This window comes from Toxorhynchites rutilus, chromosome 1 (genome assembly GCF_029784135.1).
Source record: "Toxorhynchites rutilus septentrionalis strain SRP chromosome 1, ASM2978413v1, whole genome shotgun sequence".
In the NCBI taxonomy this organism is placed as follows: domain Eukaryota; kingdom Metazoa; phylum Arthropoda; class Insecta; order Diptera; family Culicidae; genus Toxorhynchites; species Toxorhynchites rutilus.
In genome coordinates, this window is record NC_073744.1 from 52,450,869 (window position 1) to 52,472,225 (window position 21,357).

General features: G+C 39.0%; 1 protein-coding gene across 1 annotated transcript; it reads right to left on the bottom strand.

Annotated features, from left to right (window-relative positions):
• Positions 1-530: 530 nt before the first annotated feature.
• Positions 531-19,260, bottom strand: LOC129762010 (V-type proton ATPase subunit B). The gene is made up of 3 exons (XM_055759946.1): positions 18,850-19,260; positions 3,448-3,773; positions 531-3,381 (listed from the first exon to the last, which is right to left on the bottom strand). Exons 1-3 carry the CDS (start codon positions 18,938-18,940, stop codon positions 2,308-2,310), a joined length of 1,491 nt encoding a protein of 496 aa, XP_055615921.1. The 5' UTR covers positions 18,941-19,260; the 3' UTR covers positions 531-2,307.
• Positions 19,261-21,357: the final 2,097 nt, after the last annotated feature.

Genomic DNA, 21,357 nt, shown 5'->3' on the forward strand with positions numbered 1-21,357 from the left:
TAGAACACGTAGACATTTTATCTTTCGAATGAAGTGTTTATCATACCATTTCGTTCAGTTGTTTAGGAGCTATTAACACTCAAAATCTCGGTCTCCGGCGTAACGCTTTCGTTTTCGAAACATTGATTTTACACCCTGGTATAGAAAAGAAAGACGTAGTCCTACGTCAAAACTTTTATCCGCTAATGTCACACGAGTTCGTAAAGAAGGAACGCGAAAACGAGAAATCTCGTGAGCGGTCCGCAAGGCGTCGTGCACAAATTACGTAACGCGATAAGGGGGTTGGGGGGATCGAGGTTGCGTTACTTTCTGTGTATTAGAGATAGGAAATTGCGTTACGTAGGGGGGGAGGTGTTCCAAAATCCGGATTTTTAGCGTTACGTAATTTGTGCACGACGCCCAACGTGTTAAGTGTCGCTAACATACTTTAAATTAATAATCTAGTGATTATATTAGACAACTTTGAAAAAACCGCTTCAACTTGCCCATTGTACTTTAGAATCAGTTCAAACAAATTGTACACAGATCGGTTAAGTTTTTGTCCGCTTTTATTCGTTTTTTTTTATTGTTTTCTCTTCTATTATTATAGTGTATACAGTGAATAATTTTATTTTCTCCAACAATTATAGTATTATAGTATATTCTTTTTTCTGCTTTTTTCCCGCCGATTACTGTTCTATTGTTAAACATCTTCTTTGTTTCTACTCGTGCTACACATGTTGTCTTCACCAATACAGATGTCAGATGCAGTAATTGATTTATGTTCCTCAGCAGCAATAAATTGTGACGTCGCGTAACGTTTGTTATATTGTGTATCTCTCCCTGCTGAACAGTACTTTACATGATAACTATTATAATGCGGAAATCTTCCCCTTGGTCTGCTCCATTGCCTTTGGCGGGATGGTATTTTTCTGCTACCCGCTTCTTCCAAGTGGAAGATTTCTTTCCGCAAAGTTCACTCAAACGGAGATTGATATATGTTCTTGGATGTTATTTGAACACTCTAGGGCTGACAAGCCAAACACGGTCAAAGGGGATTCTGCCGTTTCAGGCGAACTTTAGATCTTCTTGCGAGTGAAAAATCTTTCCGTGGAAAACAAATCAAATAGCACCGCCTTAAAGACAGCAGGCAGACTCTTCAGGTATGACATCCGCTACAAAACCGATAAGAATATGTAAAAAAGGAAACGCTTAGACTTAGACACTAGGTAATAAAACTATATTAACAATGTTCAAATATAAATGTTTCAGCACTTAACGAAACAACTAAATAAGTGATTGCGTATTTTCGTGCGACTTGATTTGATTTATTTAACACTAATACTCGCGTCGTTTACCTAGTTGATCCTCTTCCTCGATTATATCGTTTAAAATTTAATACAAGAGCACATATTTAGATTGGAAAATTATATAGTTACTTCACTGTTGATTATTTTACCTTACAATAGAAGAAAACGATAGAATGTTACGATAGCTTTCCATGATCGAAAACGACCTTCGGTCCAACAGACTCGGGCAAGTAAACGCTATGGGTCGATAGATGTCAATCCCACGAACTCTTGGCTTTTGGTAACTGATCTCATTTCGAGTCCGCGTGCGTCAAGAAACTGACCAAGAAGATTTGATGCTGAAAATTTTCTCTGGAATCAATTTCGGGGTTTTTCTCGATCCGCACAATTACTAGATGGATTTTGCGTATGTTTTCGTTGTTGTTATCGTTTGTTCCTTGTTGGTTTTATTATGAAATTGATTCTGTTCCACGCGATTGGCACCGCCCTCACTGCCAAACGTCCGCGCCCATTGAGCATTGGAACAAGATCGCTCGAGGGAAAGATTATCGCACAGTTCTGTGTGTATTGATTTTTTTGTGTAGCATATGATTAACGCTTTTAAATCCTGGGTCTTTCTTCATCTGGATTTGCACAATTGTTCAAGGTTAACATATAGAGTAGTACGACGATTTCAGGAATGCTTCATTGACACAGCGATCGATAATAAGTAGCGAAATGACAAATCGAATTACGAGCACACACACATATTCAAGAGAATGTCCCTCTGGATCGGACTTGATAAGTTGAATTGATCGCCGGCTGTGCCGAATTTGTTGTTCTTATTCGCAAAACCACAATGTTACACATAATAACGGTTGAATATTTTATAACGAAAAATAAGTAAACAGAAGCACTGTAATGGGAAGTGAACTCGAATAGAATTCCGGTAGAATACTATAACAAATAACGAAAAGTAATAAGGAAACAGACCAAAGTAGTTTTTGGGGGAGTGAAATTTTGGGGCGTGAGCAGCTGCTTAATGACGCGAGTCTCTTGGGTAAAATTCTGCCAGGATGGAAGCTGGAATACGCTTGAGCATTTCCTTGGGGAAGATACGCAGCAGTTGCCAGCCGATGTCAAGCGATTCGAACACGGTACGATTTTCGTAGTTACCTTGCGAGATGAAGTTCTTCTCGAACTTGGACAAAAACTCCAGATACAGCAAATCGTCAGGAGTCAAAGCTTCCTCACCCACGACAGCCTTCATGGCCTGTACATCCTTACCAATGGCGTAGCAGGCGTACAGCTGATTGGAGACATCGGAATGATCCTTACGCGTCATACCCTCGCCAATGGCAGACTTCATAAGACGAGACAGCGACGGAAGTACGTTGACCGGTGGATAGATCTGTCTGTTGTGCAGCTGACGATCGACGTAGATTTGTCCCTCGGTAATATAACCGGTCAAATCGGGAATCGGATGGGTAATATCATCGTTGGGCATAGTCAGAATTGGAATCTGGGTAATCGAGCCGTTACGACCTTCGACACGTCCAGCACGTTCGTAGATGGTGGCCAAATCCGTGTACATATAACCTGGGAAACCACGACGACCGGGCACTTCCTCACGGGCAGCGGACACCTCACGCAAAGCCTCAGCGTAGGAAGACATATCAGTTAAGATGACCAACACGTGCTTCTCGCACTGGTAGGCCAAGAACTCGGCGGCGGTCAAGGCCAGACGTGGAGTAATGATACGTTCAATGGTGGGATCGTTAGCCAAGTTCAAGAACAGACACACATTCTCCATGGAGCCATTCTCTTCGAAGTCCTGCTTGAAGAAGCGAGCAGTTTCCATGTTAACACCCATAGCAGCGAACACAATGGCAAAGTTATCCTCATGCTCGTCGAGTACCGATTTGCCGGTGTGCTTTACCAGGCCAGCTTGGCGACAAATTTGGGCAGCAATTTCATTGTGAGGCAAACCGGCAGCCGAGAAGATGGGAATCTTCTGTCCACGGGCAATCGAGTTCATCACATCGATGGCGGAAATACCCGTCTGGATCATTTCCTCCGGATAGATACGGGACCACGGGTTGATTGGTTGACCCTGAATAAAAAAAATGAAAATATCTGTGAAACTATCTGCCCGTCGGAATACCGGTACACCACATACCTGAATGTCCAAGAAATCCTCCGCCAGAATTGGGGGACCCTTGTCGATGGGTTTGCCGGAACCGTTAAACACACGGCCCAACATATCCTCCGACACGGGAGTACGCAGGATGTCTCCGGTGAACTCGCACACCGTGTTCTTGGCGTCGATACCGGAGGTACCTTCGAACACCTGGACGACGGCCTTGGAACCGCTCACTTCCAGCACCTGTCCGGAGCGGATGGTACCATCGCTCAGCCTCAGCTGAACGATTTCGGCGAATTTGGGGAATTTCACGTCATCCAGAATAACGAGCGGACCGTTCACACCCGACACGGTCTTGTAAGCTGAAATCGGTGAAATGATGCGTTAGTTAGTTATAATCGATCCTCCGAGTTGAGGAGTATTATATTAGGTTCGGGAAAAAGTAATCTATTATTTTCTCGATAGAAAGTGTCGATAAAAAGATAGAAATAATCGAAGTTGATCGGCAAGTTAGGTCAGAAGCCAAACTACCCAAATATGCATGGTTGACGTGAGCGCCAACATGATCTAAATCCACGTTTTTGCTAATTCACTTTCTTTACCATGCGCAAAACAGCTAAACATGGTATGTTTAATGGTTTGTTTAAAAACTATTGAGAGTTACTGAAAAAAACAATTTTGACGTAATAGCCATTTCTACGCAACAATGACATCGCTCCTAAGGCGTCGTGCACAAATTACGTAACGCGATAAGAGGGGGAGGGGGGTCGAGGTTGCGTTACTTTCTGTGTATTAGAGATAGGAAATTGCGTTACGTGGGGGGGAGGGGGTCCAAAATCCGGATTTTTAGCGTTACGTAATTTGTGCACGACGCCTAACAGATGGCAATTCGTCAGATTTAACCATATTTTCAGCTACAGGGTAGTGCGGGACAAAGTGCGCATTGGCCTTTTTGGAGCAAACGGGCATAAATTTTCGACAACAGTGTATTCGTTTGATACATTATTACACCAGCAGCTCAAACATATAAACAAGATACGAAGGTGGCAAAAAGTTATGAGGTAAAAAGAGTTTGTTTATTTTTTTCAGATTTGGAGATGACGATTAACTCACCTGAAATAACTGGAAAGTTCGAAACTACACTGCCAAGAAAACCTTCATTCTATAGTAGATGATAGTGCGTATTCGTCTTTGTGAAAAAATTCAAGAGCTCTTCGGTAAGTGAAAAAATTGCTTGTGGGGCAAAGTTGCGCAGTGGCTGTGGAGCAAAAGTTCGCACTAGAGTTTTGCTCTGAAAAAAAAATTATAAAATGTTTTCAACCAAATTTTTAACGGGACCCACAAGAAGAAAACTGATTTGAAGAAATGCACTCCAGAAATCCTCAAATGGCCTGACTGAGGTTTCGGGAGGGAGTCTCGAAGCGTCGGATTGCGACAGACCTCGATATTTCTGAATAATCAGCAAATCAATTTCTGATTTTGCGAAAGCCAACAACCTCCAGCACGAATTCAACCAAGTTGCAAGACTGGCAGGAAGAGATTGGGTTTCTAGCTTCATGAGGAACCATCGTCTGTCTTTTCGACCCCCACAACAGCGCAACGAAGCAATCGCGCTCCAAGGCAAAGCGTCGGAATCCTCAGAACCGATATCCAAGATGAGGAAGAGGAAGGAAGGAAGATAAACAATTGCTTAAAGGAAGATAAACAATTGCTTAAAAATAATTCAAAATGAATTTCAAATGAAAAAATGTTTCTATTTTCAACATGAATTTAATTGAATAACGGTTATGTTTCGTTTATGTTTATGTTGTCACAATGAACTTCAAATAAATATTGTTTTTTTTTCAACAATGAGTTTCAAATAAATCAAGTGAAGGTAACTATGTATTTATAAACTTGATCTATATGAATAAAATGATTTGGTGTCCGTTTCTCACGATTTAACTCATGAACGGAGCAACTGATTTAAACAGTCAGTATCAGGATTGATGCGTCTTAGTATGCATCAGGTTTAAATGTCAGAAAAGAAATTATATACCGCGAGTATAGATTATGTACTCAAAAATAATTTCTGTGTGAACTTGAGTGTTCGAAATGATTTATATCAATACTAGCTGACCCGGCAAACTTCGTCCCGCCCAAAGTTTGTTTTTTTTTGTTATTAATGCCTTCAAACATTCACGTTTTCTTACTATGTGCAAGTTCATGGGTTCAATCGCAGAACTGTTCACTGATTGATCTTCTAATCGACCCCCCGTTGAATATACCTTTTACTATAGAATTCCTAGTATTTCTAACAAAACTCATCATTACAATATCAGATTATTTTCAGACACAGACCCCTCCCTCTTCGTCCTTTAGAGAGGGGTGAGGAGTGTCTATTAACCATAGAAACGTTTCGTGCCCCCTAAAATCTTCACATGCCAAATTTGACTCCACTTGCTCATCAGTTTTCGAGTTATGCAGAAAATTGCTTTTTCATTTGTATGACAGCCCACCCTAAGAGAGGGAGGAGAAGTATCTAACCACCATAGAATCTTTTTTTGTACCCTAAAACCTCCATATACCTAATTTGGTTTCGTTTGCCTAATTAATTATCGAGTAATGCAGAAATTTGTGTTTCATTTGAATGGCAGAACCCCCTTAGAGAGGGGGTGGAGAGTCTAACCACCATAGAAACATTTATTGCACCCTGAAACCTCCAGATGCCTAATTCAGTTGCATTTGCTTGATTAATTCTCGAGTGATGTAGAAATTTTTGTTTCATTTGTTTCATTTGTATGGTAGCCCCCCCTTAGAGAGGGGGGTGGAGTGTCTAATTACCATAGAATCATTTATTGTACCCTCAAAACTTCAGATGCCTAATTTGGTTGCATTTGCTTCATCAATTCTTGAGTAATGTAGAAATTTGTGTTTCATTTGTATGGCAGCCCCCCCTTAGAGAGGGGGGTGGAGTGTCTAACTATCATAGAAACATTTATTGCACTTTAAAACCTCCACATGCCAAATTTCGTTCCATTTGCGTGATTAATTCTCGAGTAATGCAGAAATTTGTGTTTCATTTGTATGGCAGCCCCCCTTAGAGAGGGGGAGGGGTCTCAAACTATCACGAAAACCTTCCCCGGCCCCAAAAACCCCTAAATACCAATTTTCATGTCGATCGGTTAAGTAGTTTCCGAGTCCATAAGAATCAGACAGACAGACAGAAATCCATTTTTATACATATAGATATCAATTGTTAGTGGGACGGAGTTCGCCGATGTCAGCTAGTTTATTAATAAAAACGAATTCTGTTTAAAAGGTTGAACATTTTCAGAAATATTGTCAGTCTCCTCCCTCTCAAAAATTTCCACTCGGTATGTTCGACCATAACACCCGCTCATCTTCACCCATAGAACATCATACAGCACCCCCTCCTCCCCACTGGATGATGCCTACACACTCTAGTAATGATGCTTCCTCCGCTAATAATGATAAAGCATTTATTTTTGTTACAAATTACCACAGAATTCAATAAGAGCGCATTTTTGCCCGCACTTTTGCCCCCACTATGGGGCAAAAGTACGCATATGTCATTTTGTATTAAAATAGGTTTTTGTCTAACTACAAACAAAACTCGAGAAATTCTTGTGCTACGTTTCGAAGGTAAAATATATAATATAGTTACAATTTGGTAACCAAATTGAATTTTATTTGCTTTTATTTCAAGAGTTATTGGACGACAACAGTTAGGTGCGCACCTTTACTCCGCACTACTCTATATACTTTTTGACGTAGGACTACGTCTTTCATTTCTATACCGGGGTGTAAAATCAAAGTTTCGAAAACGAAAGCGTTACGCCGGAGACCGAGATTTTGAGTGTTAATAGCTCCTAAACAACTGAACGAAATGGTATGATAAACACTTCATTCGAAAGATAAAATATCTACGCGTTCTATACTTGTTACTTTCTGATCCAAAAACTTGTTTCAATAGTCTTAAATTTGCTTTCAAAATAGGCTATTGAAATCACCAATCGGTATATAAGCGAGCGCCGCTCGGAAATCCACTTAGTTCTAATTGAACAGCGATTGGAGCATGTTGTCGCTGTTGTGGTGAAGCTCTTCATTTATCATGAAAGCGCGGATGAACGGTGTCACCAAGAGCCTGTTTGTGCACCTTAGGCCAGATGGGAATCCATCAGGAGGAGAGTTATGCTACAAACGGTTCCCCGGGAAGATCTCGAAGCAGCCGCTACACACACACACATACACGCACGGAATTCTTTCCGTTTGGATCGAGAAAGATCCGGAAAATAATCTGCCAGTTCCTCTAGGAATTTAAAAATACATTCATGTGAAAGAGTTTATTTGAATGTTTTCTATCCATGTAACACTGTGATCAAATATGTTTCAATCAAGTGCTATTAACAGATGGTTATCGAGTTAGCATTAACCACTGGTGGGCTTCCAGTATCGAGGAAAATGTGGAAATATCTAATCGTTACTGAAAATAATCTGCCAGTTCCTCTGGGAATTTAAAATTACATTCATATGAAAGAGTTTATTTTAATGTTTTCTATCCATGTAACACTGTGACCAAATACATTAGGTTTTGTGATTTTTCAATCAATCGCAATCAACAGGATAGCTTCTGAAGATTATTCTTCCCCATCAGTAGGATATTTCCGTATCCAATATTGGATGCATAAAACCTTGTGCCTCCAACGTAACGCTCTCGTTTTCGAAGTTCTCCAATTATTCATTCATTCAGAATGAATTCAGATTCAACTTCATACAAATGATCTCTAAATCAACGATAGTCCTACGTCACCCTTGCGGTTATACCATAGATATAACCCACTTCCTGTTTTTTTTGTATAATCAATGGACCTACAGTCCTCAATTATTTCAGAATCGAATTCCGCAGGTTCCGGAGACAAGGCTGAAGCAAGTTCCGAGACTATATATAGGATAATCCCTAAAATTCATAACATGGACGTCAAAATTGATAATTTTCCACTAGCTCATTTGTAGTCAGTTCAAGTGTGTTCTGGCGGAAGTGGACTTGCTCGATCTGAACTAAACTCAATACTGTATTGTATATTGTACTAGCTGACCCGGCAAACTTCGTTCCGCCTAAAATGGATTTTTGACGTAGGATTGCGTCCTTCGGGAACATATTGGGGAACAAATTGAAAATCGAAAATCGTGCACATCGTGAAAATTGTCCAATTTCAAACGCTTATTGCTCAGTCATTTCATGATGGATTGATGAAATTTTTGCGTCAATCGATTTCGGCACTCCATAACATTGTTTTATATTGAATAAAATAATATGTCATGAATGTCGATCGTGTATTGTGAAAAATTTATCACAAGTGTAAGCGTAAAATTGTATATGGTAGTTGTGTTAAAAATGACTTGATATATGAACCGATTTATTTCAATTTTCATAAATAAAAACCAAGGTGTGTTCCTGCTCGAGAATCAGTCGTTTGGTTTAAACTGTCTGTTTTGTTGTGTTTATTTCCACCCAAGGAAAGTTTATACGGCGCGAAAAATTGAAAAAGTGAAGAAATATTAGAAAAAGTAATTTCACATATGCTCTACATATAGTATTAGGTGCTGTTAGTCCAATTAAAATTCGCATTGGGTTGAATAAACACCAGAAAAAAAAATATAAAAGAAAATTACCTTTCCCATTTTAAATGTGTTTTCTCTATATGAAAGTAACATGTTCTTACTGTGTTCGGTATTGGTAATTATCTTATATTACATTGGTGAGTTTTTTTTTCTTTATTTCATCCATACATAACCTAAGAGGCATCTCGTCTAGGATCACAGAGGGCGGTTTTCATCATATCTCGTTCCACTTCGGTATCTTTTATCTGATACGCACCATCCAACGACTGTTTACCATCTTTCTGTCATAATCACTCGGTAAACACTGGTGGAGTGAACAAACAGTATCCAACAACCAAACGAAACGGCCCTTTTCAGGGCCACTCAATCATTATCAAAGAGTTCAACGATGTAATTATTCAAACATAACCAAAATCAACAGATAGCCTAACGGAATTCTACGTCAACTATGCGATCGTGTCTCGGACATAACCCTCCTGTGACTTTTTTGTTGTCAATACTTTCAAACATTTACGTTGTCATACTAAACAAACGTTGATGGGTCCAATCGCAGAGCTGTTCATTGATTGATCTTCTAATGACCTAATCCTTTTACTTTTTTTTTACTATTTCCTTTTACTATAAATTTCCTGGTACTTCTACTAAAACCCGTCATTGTATTACCAAATTATTTACAGACACAATTCTCGTTCAAGATTTTTCAATCAATTGCAAATGACATATTTCTCCCTTACATGGAATACATATCTGATACAGAAAATATAATAAAATGATGTCATCTCAAATCGGACGATTCCTTCCTCGAGTTTTGCACTTACCCTGCAGCGACCTTAACAGACGGGTTTTTGTATACCCATTATTATCAATAGCTCGAGCCTAAATAAATACATCTTTATCGCACGATCCTTATTGCGGATCGTGTAAATAAGTTTCCGATAAGGTCGGGTCGATCCCGAACCTAAATAAATACACCTCTCTTGCACGATCCTAGTTCATTTTTGTTTATTCTAAAAGAGAAAAGGTCTAGTTTTACGATAGGGTTTTTGTTTATGCTTATGTGTTACTCATAGTCTTACTGTTAGGTTATCGCAAGTTCGCTTACTCATGTTGAGTCATAAATTTTAAGGAAAACTTGTATTTAATTTCTAAGGACAGAAAATAAAGCAGTTAGTTTTTGAACAGAGAAGAGAACGGTTGTATCTCTCATATAGAAAGAAAACCTAAGACCGCTAGGATACTGTTCAACCCCTTTTCTAATTAAGTTTTCGGGATATGCAGAAATTTGTGTTTAATTTATATGACAGCCTCCCCCCTTACAGTTGCCCCATTTCTTGCCCCTTAAAATATCTATATGCCAAATTTGGCTTTATTTGCATGTCCAGTTCTCGACTTGTGAAGAAATTTGCATTTTATTCGTATGACAGTGTCGTATCACAATGAAATCATTTGTTACCCCCTGAAACTTCTACATGCTAAAAGTTTGGTTTCATTTTCTTGCTTATTTCTTGAGGTATGCAGAAATATGTGTTTCATTCGTATGGCAGCGTTAGGCCAATTACTTTTTAGACGGTTTCATTCAACTTGACCTGTTTGTATGTCTGTAGGGTTGTCCCACATTAATAAAAGTTTGGCCCCGTTCCTTTTGACTAATTGTCATTATAACACTGTGTATTCCATTAACATGAAAAATCCATTTTGGCCGCCGCTATAAAATGGCTGTTTTCATAAAAATTTGAAAAAAATTAAAAAAAAGATAACTGAGATATGCGTCTCAAATGAATGTACTTGACTTGTAGAACAAACTACATTATGAACAACATAAATTCAGAAAGGTCGAGGGCACAAAATGGTCGATTATGTATTTTTCGAAATCTCACAATTATCGGTATCAAATGAAATGATTTGACTAGTAGAATAAAACACCATGAAAACATTCCGTAAAAAATTAGGCAAAAATCAAACATTTTAAAAAATTGTGAAATGTTTTTATTGTAGATAAATATGCTAATGATACAGATAATTTCCTAAAAACTATAAAATAAAAAAAAACTTCAAGTTAAACGGTTTCATTGGGATAAAACATAATAATAATGCAGATAATGTACTAAAAGCTAGAAAATAATTAGGCAAGTCGCAGTTAGTAGTTATCACACCCCTTCCTTTAATCTAGGACATTGACGAGACTAAAATAAAATCGTGGGGCACGTTGGATTCCCGTTATCCATAGTTAATAGTCTCATCATATGCCCCTAAATTTTATTTTAGTCTCATCAATGTCCTAGATTAAAGGAAGGGAATAACTACTAACTGTAAAGATTTGTTTACAAATAAAATATATCATGTATGTATTTCAAAATGAGCTCGACATGACTAAATTGTTATATAACTATTTTAAAAGCCTTTACGAGCGTCTTTATTTTACGGTGGCAAATCTTTCCGTGATATCTAAATGCCATATCAAGGTTTTGAAACATTCTTCAGCTTTTTCTTAGATTCTTCATAGAGATAATTCGTTTCAGAAGAAGCCTTTGAGAAAATGATTCGTTTTATATTAGGCGTCTTTGACCTGAATACTCGAAGATATCTGAAGGCTGCATTTCACATACCTGTGGTTCAGTGGTGCCCCCGGGCTTTTTAACACTCCCAGCAATGTCTCAAAAGCTATGAACCTTTCCATGAGCAACATGCTTCATAATTCGTTCTAATGACGTGTGGAATAAATCAACTGGCAAATAAGTGTGTTCCGCCACCAATCATTTTAGATTAATTAGATGGAACAATTGATAAGCAGGATAGCGTGACCATCAGATTCCAATTCTTGTTCTGTCGTGCACAATTGTCGAGCCACAAAATGACGTTCTTAGAATCAAGGTTTGAGAAAAAAAAACTCGAAAAAAACACTGGCAATGTGGCTTGCTTTTCATTCAGCCTTCGTTACACATGAATGCTTAGCTAAAAAGCATATATCCTGTGGTACTCCTCTTTCATTTTCTAGCTGGTACTCGTACGAAAATTCTTTGATCTGATTTGATATTCCTGACCCCGTTCCCTGACGCCGTCGTTAAACAGGGCTATGTTCACTGTACTGCCAAATAAAGGAGTTTTATTGCGTTATTGAAAATCTCCAAAACCAAGAATTAATTCCGTATCTTCGCTCACGTCCAATTTTGTCGTAGTAAATTGCTTTGCATCGAAAGTTCTTCAAAATGGGACATCGAAAAAAATCATAAAAATTCGATGTTCCACAAAGTTCGTCAAAAATAGTTTTACCATCTTGTACCTATTTTTTGAATTTTCTACATGAGGGGCTCAGAAGGAAAGGGATGTAAGTGATTTGATCGATTTCTCTTCATCCACTTTCTCTTTAGTTAATAACTCAACTGCAAAAACGTTCCAATTTGAGTTTGCTATAGAATCCGTTAGATGGGGTTCTGGCCTTTCTTCCACATTGTCAAATACAGCTGGGAATGTGTTTGCAGCTAAATTATGACCAAAAATGAGAGTCGATGTAGAGAAATCGACCATGTCACTTACACCCCTTTCATTTTGAGCCCCTCACATGACTTCCATTTTGTATGAAAAAATAAAAAATTAATGTTTTTTTGTAAATAGCATTATTAATACTTTTTTTTGTTTGGGCATCAATACTCTATAACTCTTTCTAAGGCATTATTTCGAAAGGACTCATAGTTTTTAAGATATAAATTATCAATGATTTCTCTTACTAAAATCGACACGCCCTTTTCAAAAGTTACACCTGAGTCAAAAAATTCTCAAATAATATGGAAAACTCATATTTCTTGCAACCCAAACGGAATACAAACTTTCATTCGAATCAAAAATACTCATGTTTTGTCATTTGTCGATTTCTTTTGGAATTGCTCATATACAGAATATTCTGTACTTTACAGATTTTTCGCCAAATTTCAGATACAGAATCTGTGTATCCAGAATTACAGATTTTCAGAAAAAATACACAATTTACAGATTTTGACTACATTCAATTTTAAATATTAAATTTATCATAGTGTACACACGGGGCCTGATTCTCTTGCGCGAATGGAATGTGACAGCAATGAACTCCTCAAAGTCACATGACCCAAGCCACCGTATCGCCGAAGGCGATTGCCCTGACGTGAGAGGTTCATTTTGGATTTCATTGAAATATATGTCCAAGCTTGTGTTTTTTGCTAAGGCTCTATGCATTCAATGTGTTTCATGAATATATATTTTTTTTATTTTGAAAATTTTCATTCCTTGTTACAAACATGTACAGGAAATAATTTCGTTTATCTATATAAATGTTTTCCTTTTATTATAATTGATGAAAAATAATATCACTAGGATAAGAAGATAAAAAAATATATATTTTCAAATCTGTTATTGCCGTTTTTGCATAGTCCTTTTGCCTTAATATGAGTGTATGTTATTTCAATTGTTTTGATTTCGTATCCGTGTTTTGATTCCGCATTCGTGTGTTGACTTAGTGTGTGGTGCTGATTCCGTAATAATTACGCTAAAAGGTTGGTGGAAGGTTGACTATTCTTCATAACATTGCAGTGCACATTAATTTTATAGTCGCCTTACATAAAAGCCATCAAGGTAAGATATATTTATTATCGCATTTAAATAAATTTAAAAGCTGAATTTTATCCATAGAAAATGAGCCGATAAAATGATAAACCTGTCAACGATCTTGTAATTCTACTGTACGAAACTGCACTGTTATTGTCTGGATTCTTCCTGGATGAGTCAGGTGTGCACGCATCTCGCATCTATCTTACGGTCAAGCTGGGTCTTAGAATCGATAAGGACGAAGCTATGAGCACAGATGATACTCCAGCCGCAACTACTGGTGAAGATGCTCCTCCACTAGAGGATGACACCGAGGATGCCTCACACATGGAAGAAGTTGATTAAACATATACGATTTTTAACTACTTAAGTAGCGTTTTGTAATTTTTGAAAGTCTGATTTGTGTTTTTGGAGTAAGGAAACGGTATGCTGAATATAGTTTCTCGTATCAGTTAGGGTACCGCGTTATAGCGGCTGCAGATGATGTATATTCTTGTCATTCGTAAAAGCATACCAAGTACTTGAACCGACTACTTGTTAATAATAAAGGGTGTGTCACATCAAATTGCATCACGGAAAAAACGCTGTAGAAATTTAATTTTTAGGAATTATATCTTCAGCTTTCGCTTATAATCAGATAAGAGTGTATAGATCACGTTGGCCATGCTTCACTGTCAATTTTTCGTAAACTTGGAAAAATGTCGTCGAACGAAAAAGAGCGTCGTGAATTAATCTTGCGCACTCATTTCGAGAATCCGGACTTGTCACATCGGGACATCGGTAAGATGCTGGGAATCGTCCAATCCACGGTCAGCAAAGTACTAAAACGATACTTCGAGAACCTAACCATCGACCGGAAGGTGAAGAACGGCAAAAATGGATGCTCCGTCAGTGAAAAATATCACAAGCGCTTAGTTAAGCAGTTTAGACGTGATCCGAGAAGTTCGGTCCGGGATGTCGCCAATAAGCTGAATTTGTCAAGTTCATTCGTCCAGCGGACCAAGCAGATGGAGGGCCTGCGTACATACAAGGTTCAGAAGGCTCCTAACCGCGACGAAAGGCAAAACATGGTGGGGAAGACGCGAGCCCGGAAGCTGTACACCGAAATGCTGACGAAGCCGCATTGCCTGGTAATGGACGACGAAACCTACGTCAAAGCGGACTTTCGTCGGTTGCCAGGCCTGTTGTTCTTCTCCGCAGAGGACAAATTCAGCGTTCCGGAGGAGATTCGCAAGCAGAAACTATCCAAGTTTGCCAAAAAGTACATGGTGTGGCAAGCGATCTGCTCTTGCGGAAAGCGGAGCGCCCCCTTCGTGATGACCGGCACGGTAAACGGGCAGGTTTACCTTAAGGAGTGCCTACAGAAGCGCTTACTACCACTATTGAAGCAGCATGAGGGCCCGACCATCTTCTGGCCGGATCTCGCTTCGTGCCACTATTCAAAGGACGTGTTGGAGTGGTACGAAGCCAACGGGGTCACCTTCGTGACAAAGGAAATGAACCCGCCCAACGCGCCGGAGCTTCGCCCAATAGAGAAATATTGGGCGATTATGAAGCAGGCCCTCCGGAAGAACCCAAAAGTTGTCAAATCGGAGGCGGACTTCAAGAGAAAATGGATTTCTGTTAAAAAAAAACTACAACGTTGTACAGAACCTTATGGACGGGGTAAAGAGGAGGGTGCGAGCATACGGGCTTGGGCTCGAAGTATGAATAAAAAGAAAATGCCAAAAGTTGTTTAATAGTTTTTATTTTACTGTCTAAAATTTTCAAAAGGATCGGTCTACTGGGCGAATTTCTACAGCGTTTTTTCCGTGATGCAATTTGATGTGACACACCCTTTAAATATTAGGCTGTCAAAAAAGTCCTGCGGCATTTTTTTTTGAATTTTCATTTGTTCATAAAATTAGTTACAATCATCTGTTTTAAGTCAAATATGCGCCGTTTTGTTCGATGACTTGTTCCCAACGAGATGCCAACTTCATAATACCCCTGTTATAGAAGCTCGCTTCCTTATTGGCAAAAAACTCGGATAGCCAATTTTCACAGGCCTCTTTTGTGGCTAACTTCTGACTACCTAGCTTGTTCGCCATGGACAAAAACAGGTGGTAGTCACTTGGTGCAAGGTCCGGACTATTCGGCGGATGCAAAAGAACCTCCCATCCGAGCTCCCGGAGCTTCTGGCGCGTCACCAAAGAAGTGTGTGGCCTGGCGTTGTCCTGATGGAAGACAATGCGGCCTCTGTTTATCAAAGATGGCCTCTTCTTCATGAGTGCTACCTTCAAGCGGTCCAGTTGTTGGCAGTACAGGTCCGAATTGAGCGTTTGGCCATAGGGAAGCAGCTCATAATAGATTATTCCTTGACAATCCCACCAAACACACAGCAGAACCTTCCTGGCCGTTAATGAGGGCTTGGCCACCGTCTGAGCCGCTTCAGCGGGCTTCGACCACGACCGTTTGCGCTTCACGTTGTCGTAAGTGACCCACTTTTCATCGCCAGTCACCATCCGCTCCAGAAACGGGCCGATTTTGTTGCGATTCAGCAGCGATTCACATGCGTCGATACGGTCAAAGATGTTTTTTTTGCGTCAACGTGTGTGGCACCCATACATCGAGCTTCTTTGTGAATTCAAGCTTCTTCAAATGGTTAATAACGGTTTGATGACTTATCCCCAGCTCTTGGCCGATACTACGGCTGCTACTATGCCGGTCTTTCTCGGCTAATTCAGCGATTTTGTCGCAATTTTCGACGACAGGCCTTCCGGAGCGTGGCGCATCTTCGACGACCTCTACACCAGAACGAAAACGTTGAAACCATCCTTGTGCGGTGGAAATGGAAACTGTATCGTGTCCATAAACTGCACAAATTTTATTGGCAGCTTGAGATGCATGTTTGCCTTTGTCATAGTAGTACTGTAAAATATGTCGGATTTTCTCTTTATTTTGCTCCATATTTGCGACACTATAACTCACGAACGACTTAACCAAACAAAACACTGTCAAGGACTATATATATTATAGAGCGCAAAAATACCTTTCCAACCAGCTATAGTATGACTCGATACAATGAATACAACTAGAACTACGCGCTTACAACGACACCTCGCGGAAATACCGCAGGACTTTTTTGACAGCCTAATATAAATTATTTAAAAAAGCACAGTTTAACTGGATTGCATTCGAAACTGCCTGTTTTTGTCCGAAAATTTTCACAGTGTAGATGATGACTACATCTTTGAATCTGGAGCAGCAATTGCCCGTTTGGAACTACGAATGATTAGAGATCGTTCAAATCCTTTGGAAACGCCTAATCCTATTTTTGGTTACCATTGCTGGTACTAGTCGATAACAAATAAGGATACGACTTCAAAAGTCACAAAATGGCATGTTTTTCCACTGCAATCGCCCACGAGAATTGAATGAGTGTTCATGAGAGTTCATTCAAGGTAAAGATCTCACTACAGTCGCCTTCGGAAATTGAGTGAGACAATTTTCGCGAGCTGTCACTTCGCATTCGCGCATCAGAATCAGCCCCACGGATACATTGATTTTTGAAAAAGTTGAACGCAACGCAACGAGATGGTAGCTATTAAGCGAAATCTTAAATGATTTGAGAGCTTAAACTATTTTTTTCGTCCCAAGTTAAGTTAGGTTAATTTTCGATGTTAATTTCAACAAAAACTAATAAAACTCATGATCAGACACAGAATGTATCATATGTATTGAAAACCTCAACAAATCGACTGTTTTTTAATGATTTTTCGGGAAATTTGCTCTTGCTGGTCTAAATTGGGAGCTGTTAACACGAAAATGGCTCCAAAATGAAAAGTTTCTGATTTTTTCGCGCTCAAAAAATCAGGCATGTTGCTAGATATCAGAACTAATTACGACATAAGGCAGAAGTGATAATTATTGTTAAAGAGAAAAAAAAATTAAATCGTTGGTGGCAATATAGTTGCCACTACCCGTAAAAGTGTTAATGAATGATAGGGATGCAGAATTTAAATAAACATAATTTAGTATATTATTTTGCTTTACGGTGTTCTTTTTTGATACGATACCAAGTGATTATCGCCTATCCCGGTCTATTGCAAGATACTGGTAAAATATTTGTCTCAAGAAGAGTGCAAAAATTTACAGTCCCAATTTTGTTGCTTGATAGGAGCTCATTGAAATTACCATCAAAATGGGAATAAGTCATCGAATAAAACGATGCACACTACATCTAAAACGGATCATTCTAACAATGTTGAAGTCTTAAATTATTGAAAAAATGATGGATTTCTTTTTATCACGCTTTATATGATCCGAATCTTGTTCTATATTGAAAGTGTGATGCTATGAGCTGCCCTTTATTTCAACGAATGCAACAAAATTCCGGCTCTCAGCGCTACGGCCTGCTTCTCGGTGACCTGCCATGAAGATTACACTTTACATAACCGGGGCATGTGATGCATTATTGACTTTGGCTTTCTGCTTATGCCTAAGTTTATCTTATCGAAATATGACCTGCGTAAAAATTCGTAACGGACTTCTATTTGTGCAAATCAACTTCCCTTCAACAAGCATTTTGTTGTTCAATTACAGAAATACTTACGGGATGCTAGGAGAGCTCTTGGCCCAAATAAGTTTATACATTTTTGCGTTTCCAATACATGACAACGATGACGACTTCATCGCCTAGCTGCGGAACGTGAAAACATCTGAAGGAGCGAGCGAGATAGCCGATACGGAATCTAGCAAAGCTCGTGTATTGGTGAGAGGAGTCGAGTTGTTGCCGCTCTGGGAGTGAGCACGCATCATGACGAGAGAGTCAGGTGTTTTGACAGTCATGTGACATCAAAACAGAATTTTTCACAAAAATTCAATCAAAATCGAACTAAATTTAGAGAATACAGGAAATGTTTTACCTGATTCCGTAAAACTATTACTGTCCTGCTAATGTGCCATAAAAATTAATTCAGTAAATCCCAAACGCACCGAGTTGCCCTCAATGAAACCATCTCTTATCACAGTTTAACATTAAAACCAATCGATATTTTTTTTGTTGCATTTTTCTAATTTGAAACACAATTAAGTTGGAATAATGCTGGAATAATTTTCCAGTGAGATTCCCCTCGGAAATATCAAAACTCTCAAATCATTACAACAGATATCATCACATGACACGACGAAGAACCAGCGCTCGAAAAATTTTTTTCCTCCAAAACGAGGCCATTAGGCACAAAATTGGCTACTTACTCAGTCGGGGCTGCGAAATAAAATCTCTGGATATGGCCAGGACATGTTCCTTGTTGGCCTGCTGTGGCGACAGTGTACGATTTATAGACATTTTGTCCTCCAACGTCTTACAGCAATTATTGCAATCCTATTGCTGCTGCTCCCTGATCCGTACAAACGCCTATTTCCGCTGAAAGGATAAGCTGCTACTGCTGTCCTGCGTTCCTTTGCTGCTGCTGGTGGTCGACCAAATTACGGAACTGCCGCGTGACCGATACCGATAGACACACACAGAGTATCCTCTCGACAAGATGAACGATGACACACAAGTGAGCTGACAAGAGGACAGCGAAAAATTGCGTGACTATCGCTGTCGGCGATGTTATGGAGTAAAAAACACTTTTCGCTCTGCTGTGAGCTCCTCGTCACAATACTCACCACTGCCTAATCACGGAGGCTGTCATGTGATACGCCAAGGGTTGTCGCGAGTTCGTTACCCACCAACAAAGTAAACAAAATAACAGGTATGTTACGTCCAGGTTTGAAGATATGTCTTTATTTTGAAAATATTTGGCATTTGATTTTGTTAAGACATTTTGAAGACTTTATTAAATATGTAAATTTTTAGGAGATATTACTTCCATAAAATTAATATTACAGGCCGGTCGTCGAAATAAGCAGGGCTGTTGTCTTAGTGTCATTCGCTCACATTTTATCACGGTCACCATACAAATCGAATGCTATCCGGTTACATACCGTTTCAATAATTAATTTCATGGATATGGTTTGAGTTACAACCAAAACTTCACAGCTGGAAGAAACGAATCGAGTTATTTAACACTCCTATACTCGCGCATTGGTCTGTCAGACCGAGAAATCAATAATTCGTTCATTTCTCAGAAAATATCAACACTACGACTTTGCGATTCTCTCTAGCTTCGTTATTCGTCGTTCGTCATCGTTTAGCGTATCGCATGTGTTGGTACAATGGGGACGTGTGCCACTATTAACACTTTCGGTCTGACACACCGAGTATGGACAAGTGCCTTTTTTCATATTCTAGAATATTGTTGAACTAAATGTGTTATGTCTCACAGTTTGCGCAGCGGGAGAGTGAATGCAATAATTGGACATAACAAAGAGCCCTATTATAGAAATCGAATCGAGGATTCGATACAATCACTATCACTATCACACCGAGTAAAATCTGGAATTATAGAAATCGAGGAAAACAGCTCGATTCGTTACTCTGCTCGAATGTCAGTGCTGGTGCTGAAATATTTTGAAACGAGTTTGAAATGTTTCACAAAGCACTATAGAAAGGATGCCAAATCTTTTTTTGAGACATCTGTTAAGGTGGCCGTACACTGTTTGCCCGGAGGTCAAATATTTGATATATTTTGACAGATAAAGTTTGATTTGATATTTGTACAAACACTATTTTGTTTGCCACTCTTAAATATTCAACAGTGTTAAACAATGTCAAACACCGAACATGGATAAAATCGACTGAAATATTCAAGGTAACCTAACCATGTACCGACAGGTTCGAAGAACAGTCTAAAAAAGTATTCGAGGCATCCAAAAATTGAATATTTGCTTGTTGTGTTTTGTGTAGCATATATTTGATCAGTACACGTCGACCAAATTTTATCTGTCAAAAAGAGTCAAATATTTGGCTTCGGTCAAACAGTGTATGAGCACCCTTATGAAAATTATAAATATCTATATTTCCAAAAGTGATAAAAATTTTGCTCGTTAGCTCTGTTTTACTATTATAGAAATCGAGCAATTCGATAGCACCGAGCGAGTGATAGCTATCGATGCAAGTGTCAGAATTTTTCGAGTTGTTTGGTTCGCTTGTTGCATATCTTCAGAGAATTATTTTGTTTTGGTTTGCGTCCCCTTTGGGAAACATTTCAGAAACCCTTAAATATATGCAATTTTCAACACATTTTCGTTTGTTTTTATCAGTATTTGTTTTACGGGGCTGCCAGAATAGTCTATACAATGTAAGTGTACAATCCAGCATTATTTATATTAATCATGTTACAATTTACAATGTGAAACTTACTTCCTGCGTATATTTCAGTGGCTGAAAATGAACGGACAGACAAATCACCAGCAGTTCGAACGACTCGTTGAACCAATAAAAGCGAATGTAAACATTGCTCGAGGTTTTTGTGGAGGCAGGTCAAATAGAATCCCGGTTAAGGAAAATTGGGAGAAATTCAGTGAGGAGCTTAATGCACTGAGAGAATCAATGCATCTTGGTTCAGAATAGCAGAAAGTAAGTGTTTCTTCTATGATACATATAACTTCATAAGTAAATTCTATCCTCCTTTGAATTACTATCAACCGAATTTCCTACCTAAAAATTGCTCATTCCTGCTAGCGTACATTATTACGTGTTACTTTTGTCAGAAATTTTTTGACGTAGGACTACGTCTTTCATTTCTATACCGGGGTGTAAAACCAAAGTTTCGAGAACGAAAGCGTTACACTGGAGACCGAGATTTTGAGCGTTAA